Source organism: Anolis sagrei, chromosome Y (genome assembly GCF_037176765.1).
Source record: "Anolis sagrei isolate rAnoSag1 chromosome Y, rAnoSag1.mat, whole genome shotgun sequence".
Lineage (NCBI taxonomy): Eukaryota > Metazoa > Chordata > Lepidosauria > Squamata > Dactyloidae > Anolis > Anolis sagrei.
Genome location: NC_090035.1, coordinates 82,975,022 through 82,982,521, shown reverse-complemented (window position 1 = coordinate 82,982,521; position 7,500 = coordinate 82,975,022). Strand labels below are relative to the sequence as shown.

The 7,500-nt window shown below is 45.1% G+C and overlaps 1 protein-coding gene across 2 annotated transcripts in view; it reads right to left on the bottom strand.

Annotated features, from left to right (window-relative positions):
- The window catches only part of LOC137095056 (carcinoembryonic antigen-related cell adhesion molecule 5-like), a 77,031-nt gene extending 74,149 nt beyond the window's left edge, over positions 1-2,882 (bottom strand). Inside the window, exon 1 of one of the 2 annotated variants that reach the window (XM_067461245.1) lies at positions 2,460-2,882. In XM_067461245.1, the coding sequence (XP_067317346.1) occupies positions 2,460-2,796 (337 nt within the window). In that variant the 5' untranslated portion in view covers positions 2,797-2,882. The remainder of the gene's footprint in view (positions 1-2,459) is intronic. The other variant, XM_067461244.1, reaches the window with a different exon arrangement.
- Positions 2,883-7,500: the final 4,618 nt, after the last annotated feature.

Below are 7,500 nucleotides of genomic sequence, written 5' to 3'. Positions count from 1 at the left end.
AATGCTAATAAAGATGGCCAATTGCAACATTCACACTTGCTTCCAACAGACAAGAGTTCTTTCTCCCACCCTGGACATCATTCCACAAGTGTGTGTGTGTATACACACCCCACTTGCCTAGTTTCCAGGAAGCAGCCAGGCTTTGATGCTGAAAGGCCATTCAATGCTAATGAAGATGGCCAATTGCAACATTCACACTCGCTTCCAACAGACAAGAGTTCTTTCTCCCACCCTGGACATCATTCCACAGATCTATCAAACTCCACTTGCTTAGTTTCCCGGAAGCAGCCAGGCTTTGAAGCTGCAAGGCCATTGAGTTTCCCGGAAGCAGCCAGGCTTTGAAGCTGCAAGGCCATTGAGATGGGTTGCAATTCCTCCTAAAATGCAAAATCTGGGTAGATGCAAGGGCGGTTTGCATACTCTGGGCTTTGGTAGGGTTTCCAGGGGTGGTTTTGCAAGTTCCTTCCTCTGAAACAAGCCCTTCTCTTATTTCGGAGGAACTAAATGGCCTAAAATGGGAAGGAAGTTCAGCCTGCCGGGACGCTGAACCCAAATATTTATATCGTGCTATTTTTAGGCACTTGCTGTCGACTTGAAAGTAGGTGTTTTGGGGTTTTTTCTTACAATGTTTTTGGATATATATTATGAAGCATATTCAAAGTATTGCAAATTTGCAAATTTCGGTTTTCTAGACGTGCCTCAAAAGTGGAAGTTTTTGGACAAAGGGTGCATTGACATTGTAGAAGGAATGCATGCTGGCATCCCTTTCATTGCCATAGCTCAACGCCATAGAATCCGTGAGTTGTAGTTTTCCAAGGCCCTTCGCCTTGTGCTACAAACTCCGGGAAGCTGTAGTTTTCCAAGGCTTTTCCTCTTATGCTACGGACTCTTGGGAGTTGCCGTTTTATAAAGCCCTTTCGCAGTATCTTGTGGACTTCTGGGAGTTGTAGTTTTACAAGGCCTTTCACTTTGTGCTATGGATTGCTAGCCCTTTCGTCTTATGCTACAGACTCCTGGAAGTTGTAGTTTTATAAAGCCTTTCGCATTATGTTACGGACTTGTGGGAGTTGTAGTTTCACAAGGACTTGCACTTTATGCTATGGATTCCTGGGAGTTGTAGTTTTACTAGCCCTTTCGTCTTATGCTACAGACTCTTGGAAGTTGTAGTTTTATAAAGCCTTTTGCATTATGTTACGGACTTGTGGGACTTGTAGTTTTCCAAGGACTTTCACTTTGTGCTATGGATTCCTGTACGTTGTAGTTTTCCAAGGTCTTTCCTCTTATGCTACGGACTCTTGGAAGTTGTAGTTTTATAAAACCTTTTGCATTATGTTACGTACTTGTGGGAGTTGCAGTTTTACAGACCCTTGGGAGTTGTAGTTTTCCAAGGCCTTTGGCCTTATGCTACGGACTCCTGGAAGTTGTAGTTTTATCAAGCCTTTCGCATTATGTTACAGACTTGTGGGAGTTGCAGTTTTACAAGGCCCTTTGCTTTACACTATGAACCCTTGGAAGTTGTAGTTTTCCAAGGCCTTTTGCCTTATGCTACAGACTCCTGGAAGTTGTAGTTTTACAAGGCCCTTTGCAGTACACTATAGACTCATGGAAGTTTTAGTTTCCCAAGGCCTTTAGCCTTATGCTACGGATTCTTGAAAGCTAGAGTTTTACCATGCTTTTTGCCGTATACGCTGTGGATCATTCGAAGTTTTAGTTTTCCAAGGCCTTTAGCCTTATGCTACAGACTCTTGGAAGTTGTAGTTTTATAAAGCCTTTCACATTATGTTACAGACACATGAGAGTTGGAGTTTTACAAGGCCTTTCCCCTTATGCAACAAACTCCTGAAAATTGTAGTTTTGCAACACCCTGTGCCTTACGCTATAGACTCTTGGAAGTTGTCATTTTCCAAGGCCTTTCTCCTTGTGCTACTGACTCCTGGGAGCTGTAGTTTTCCAAGGCCTTTCGTCTTATACTACAGACTCTGAGAAGTTATAGTTTGACCCTTTGCATTATGCTATGGACTCCTGGGAGTTTTCCTCCTCTGCTAAATGGCGCAGGTTCCTCACCAAACTACAACTCCCAGGATTCCTTAACATTTAACAATGGCAACTAAAAACTTTCAATTCTACAGTGTAGATGCACCCTGAGCAAAAAAAAAGAGGACTTGGATATGAAGCTCACAACATTAGAAATATATCAGTGTTCGAGTTATGTATGTTTGATAAATGTGGACTTCTCAATTATTATTATTTTTAAATATTTATCATTTTGTTGCTGTTGTTGTGGTTGTGGTTGTGGTAGCTCCACTACTTCTTCCACCCTGCTCTCCTCCCTTAAATGAGACCCAAAGTGGCCAAAAAGGGCCTGGCTCTTGATGCCATCTTGGAACGAAGAGTCACCTCCAAACCCAAATCTTTCCGTTCACTTCCAACCTCCCTTTGAGACTCAAACCCAGACTTACAGAAAACATCGAGAAAATGGGTGTTGCTGCTATTAGAAAGGCTGTTATTGGCGTAACAGGTGTAGTTGCCGGAGTCTGACTGGACCGTTGCGTTGAACGTTAGGTTGCGGTTATCGTCGCTCAAGGAGATGCGATCGTCGCTTTCCAAGATCTGGTCCTCTTTGGACCAGAAGTAGGAGACCTCGGTGCCGTCGGCATTGCAAGTCAGAGTCGTGGCAGTCCCTTCCACAACCTTACTGGGATTACTGGTGATGTTGACATTTCTAACGGGTTCTGCAGAGAAAGAAAAGGGGGGAATGAAGGGAGAAGGATGGGGGTTATCCAAAGGAGAAGTCATGGAACTCGATCCGGAGTCTTGTTTTGGGAAGAGATGCACCTCATGGTGGTCCCTTCCACAATCTTACTGGGATTACTGGTGACGTTGACAAGGGACCACCACAAGGTGCATCTCTTCCCAAAACGAGATGCACCTTGTGGTGGTCCCTTCCACAATCTTCCTGGGATTACTGGTGATATTGACATTTCTAATGGGTTCTGCGGAGAAAGAAAAGGGGGACGAAGGGAGAAGGATGAGGGTTATCCAAAGGAGTAGTCATGGAACTCAGTCCGGAGTCTCGTTTTGGGAAGAGATGCACCTCATGGTGGTCTCTTCCACAATCTTACTGGGATTACTGGTGATGTTGACATTTTTAACAGGTTCTGCGGAGAAAGAAAAGGAGGGGATGAAGGGAGAAGGATGGGGGTTATCCAAGGAGAAGTCATGGAACTCTATCTGGAGACTTGCTTTGGGAAGAGATGCACCTCATGGTGGTCTCTTCCACAATCTTACTGGGTTTACTGGTGATGTTGACATTTTTAACAGGTTCTGCGGAGAAAGAAAAGGAGGGGATGAAGGGAGAAGGATGGGGGTTATCCAAGGAGAAGTCATGGAACTCTATCTGGAGACTTGTTTTGGGAAGAGATGCACCTCATGGTGGTCTCTTCCACAATCTTACTGGGTTTATTGGTGATGTTGACATTTTTAACAGGTTCTGCGGAGAAAGAAAAGGAGGGAATGAAGGGAGAAGGATGGGGGTTATCCAAGGAGAAGTCATGGAACTCTATCTGGAGACTTGTTTTGGGAAGAGATGCACCTCATGGTGGTCTCTTCCACAATCTTACTGGGTTTACTGGTGATGTTGACATTTTTAACAGGTTCTGCGGAGAAAGAAAAGGAGGGAATGAAGGGAGAAGGATGGGGGTTATCCAAGGAGAAGTCATGGAACTCTATCTGGAGACTTGTTTTGGGAAGAGATGCACCTCATGGTGGTCTCTTCCACAATCTTACTGGGTTTATTGGTGATGTTGACATTTTTAACAGGTTCTGCGGAGAAAGAAAAGGAGGGAATGAAGGGAGAAGGATGGGGGTTATCCAAGGAGAAGTCATGGAACTCTATCTGGAGACTTGTTTTGGGAAGAGATGCACCTCATGGTGGTCTCTTCCACAATCTTACTGGGTTTACTGGTGATGTTGACATTTTTAACAGGTTCTGCGGAGAAAGAAAAGGAGGGAATGAAGGGAGAAGGATGGGGGTTATCCAAGGAGAAGTCATGGAACTCTATCTGGAGACTTGTTTTGGGAAGAGATGCACCTCATGGTGGTCTCTTCCACAATCTTACTGGGTTTACTGGTGATGTTGACATTTTTAACAGGTTCTGCGGAGAAAGAAAAGGAGGGAATGAAGGGAGAAGGATGGGGGTTATCCAAGGAGAAGTCATGGAACTCGATCCGGAGACTTGTTTTCGAAAGAGATGGAACTCGATCCGGAGTCTCATTTTGGGAAGAGATGCACCTCATGGTGGTCTCATCCACAATCTTACTGGGATTACAGGTGACGTTGACAAGGGACCACCACAAGGTGCATCTCTTCCCAAAACGAGATGCACCTTGTGGTGGTCCCTTCCACAATCTTCCTGGGATTACTGGTGATATTGACATTTCTAATGGGTTCTGCAGAGAAAGAAAAGGGGGATGAAGGGAGAAGGATGGGGGTTATCCAAAGGAGAAGTCATGGAACTCGATCCGGAGATTTGTTTTGGGAAGAGATGCACCATTGGAACTCAATCTGGAATCTGGTTTTGGGAAAAGGATCCAATGAAGCATCTCCATTTCCTTGCTATGAAACACAGATGCAAAGAACTGGAGCTTGTACGCTTCAGACCTTAATTTGCTCCAAGAGAGAAAACAGAATAGATGATAAGCTATCCAAAGTTGCAGAAACTCTTAAGCTTTCCAAAAGTTGCAGAAACTCTTAAGCTTTCCAAAGTTGCAGAAACTTCAATAAACCCCAACAGCAGATGCCAAGAAACGGAGCGCACAAACGGAACCGCTTTAGACTTCATCTATCCGCATGGGTTTGCCGCAACATCAGACAAATCAATACGAATGAGATCATGGATCTTAGCATTCCCCCCCCCCCCCAAAGTTTGCTGGCAAATTTGTAACGACCAGAGTAAATTATATTTATGGATCCGGCGCAAAGCGGAAACGTCTGGTCCATTTTTGGAACAGAGACCATCAAACCAAAGACAACGAAGAAGACAGAGAAGTACTTTGAAAGGTTTTGGACAGGTGAGCAAATGGAAGAAAGGTGTTTACAAACATTGCTCTGAAATTCTGGGCCAACGTGAAGCACTCAACAAGCAATGTTTTGAAGGAAAGATCTTGGAAAGAGGACACAAAAAAGGAAATAATTTCCAGAAGACGATGCACGCAATTTGTGTTGCTTGCCAGAGTTGTTATACCGATTGCAAAACAAGTAGGAGAAACTGGGTTGTTGTAGGTTTTTCGGGCTATATGGCCATGTTCTAGAAGCATTCTCTCCTGATGTTGTCGCACCTCAGAACAGAGTCACCTTGCTTATGACACCAAACAGCACACAGCCTGTAGTCTTTATGGTTTATTGAAAGTAAAAGATAAAAAGTTCATAAAAGCAAAAGTAATGTTCCAAAGGTCAATACCAGAAAACACTTGAAAGCAAGATCCACGAAGGCACCAGCAAGGCAAAGTCCCTAGAGAACACGACAAAGTCCCAAAAACATGAACATGAAAACTGCAGGATAATTCCAGGCAAAAAAGGTAAGCTTCTTGATTGAAACGAGAATCATAGAATCATAGAATCAAAGAGTTGGAAGAGACCTCCTGGGCCATCATCTAGTCCAACCCCATTCTGCCAAGAAGCAGGAAAGTTGCATGCAAAGCACCCCTGACAGATGGCCATCCAGCCTCTGTTTCAAAGCTTCCAAAGAAGGAGCCTCCACCACATTCCGGGGCAGAGAGTTCCACTGCTGAATGGCTCTCACAGTCAGGAAGTTCTTCCTCATGTTCAGATGGAATCTCCTCTCTTGTAGTTTGAAGCCATTGTTCTGCGTCCTAGTCTCCAGGGAAGCAGAAAACAAGCTTGCTCCCTCCTCCCTGTGGCTTCCTCTCACATATTTGTACATGGCTATCATATCCCCTCTCAGCCTTCTCTTCTTCAGGCTAAACATGCCCAGCCCATTAAGCCGCTCCTCATAGGGCTTGTTCTCCAGACCTTTTATCATTTTAGTCGCTCTCCTCTGGACACATTCCAGCTTGTCAATATCAGTTGATATGACACCGAGACAGAAGTTGCTGTGACACCGAGACATTCCCAAACAGCCTGTTTAATACCCTTTGCAAGACATGAAGGTGTTTCTCTGCCCCTTGGCCTCCCTCTTGTTAGCTATTCTCACACTCCTTCGGACCTTGAATTCCAACCAGTCAGCTCAATCTAAGGTTCCCCTTTCATCAAGGTCAATCTGTTTGTTAGTGCTTTCTTGCCCATTATCTGCTTGAGAACAACTGTCCTCCCTTCCTGAATCATTACGCACCTCACTAGTATCAACAGCAGTGTCATCCCTTGCTGTGGGAAACTGAACTTCTGCACCCTGTTCTTCATCATCCACAGGGACATCATTTTGAACCTAACTGTAAACCTGAATCCCATCATCCTCATCAGAATCATTGAAACTATCACTCCGTGATTCCAGCTGAGTCACAACAGATGTTTCGCCTGCATCTATGGCAGGCATCCTCAAGAGGTTGTGACCTCTCAATCTCTGAGGATGCTTGCCGTAGATGCAAGCGAAACATCAGGAGAGAATGCTTCAAGAACATGGCCATATAGCCCGAAAAACCTACAACAACCCAGTGAATCCAGCCATGAAAGCCTTTGACAATACAAGTAGGAGAAAGTTTGGGAATTCGAGGAAAGACAGGCGTTCGGAGGCTGCAAGTAAAACGATTCAATTGTTTTGGGAATGGGCGCGATTTTTGTAAACAGTGCCCAAAGAAGCCATATTTTGACACCTGATGTGCAAAGACAGTGTGTGGCACCCAAACAAATGACCAAGAGTGTGGTTCGAGCTCAATCAAGCGCAAGGCGACAGCGGGTCAAGACGGCCGCAGGACGGAGACGGTCCTTTGGGGTTCGGATAGAGAGTGACCGCTACTCACCCAGGACGGTGACCTGCACGGAGCTGGTGTTGGAAAGGCCGGTTTTGGCGTTGGACGCATTGCAATAGTAGGTGCCGGAATCGGAAATCGAAAGGTCCGGGATCACATACTGAGCGTCATTTCCAATAGGCAGCGAATCATTGCTAAAGTACCAAGTGAACATTGCAGGGGGGTCGGAGTCAGCCTTGCAGGTCAGGCTCAGGTTGGTGTTGGCCAGGTAAAGCTGCTGCCTGGGTTCAATGATGACCGAGTCGGGCCCGTCTGGAGTAAACACAGGAAATCAGCCACGGTCGCACCAACAACAGATTGGGACATGGCTCGGCTATAGCCATTGTGGTATCCAAAAAATGCACGCCTTTCCTCATCCTTTGCATGCCCTTCCCAGATTGCACTGATTAGATAATTTTGCCCTAAATATGGGATTTGCCTGCATGCTTTTTTCTGTACTGAATCTTCCAGATATAGGGAGCCATAGGAAACCCTATATTAGCTATTGACCCTATATAATAGCAGTAATAACAACAA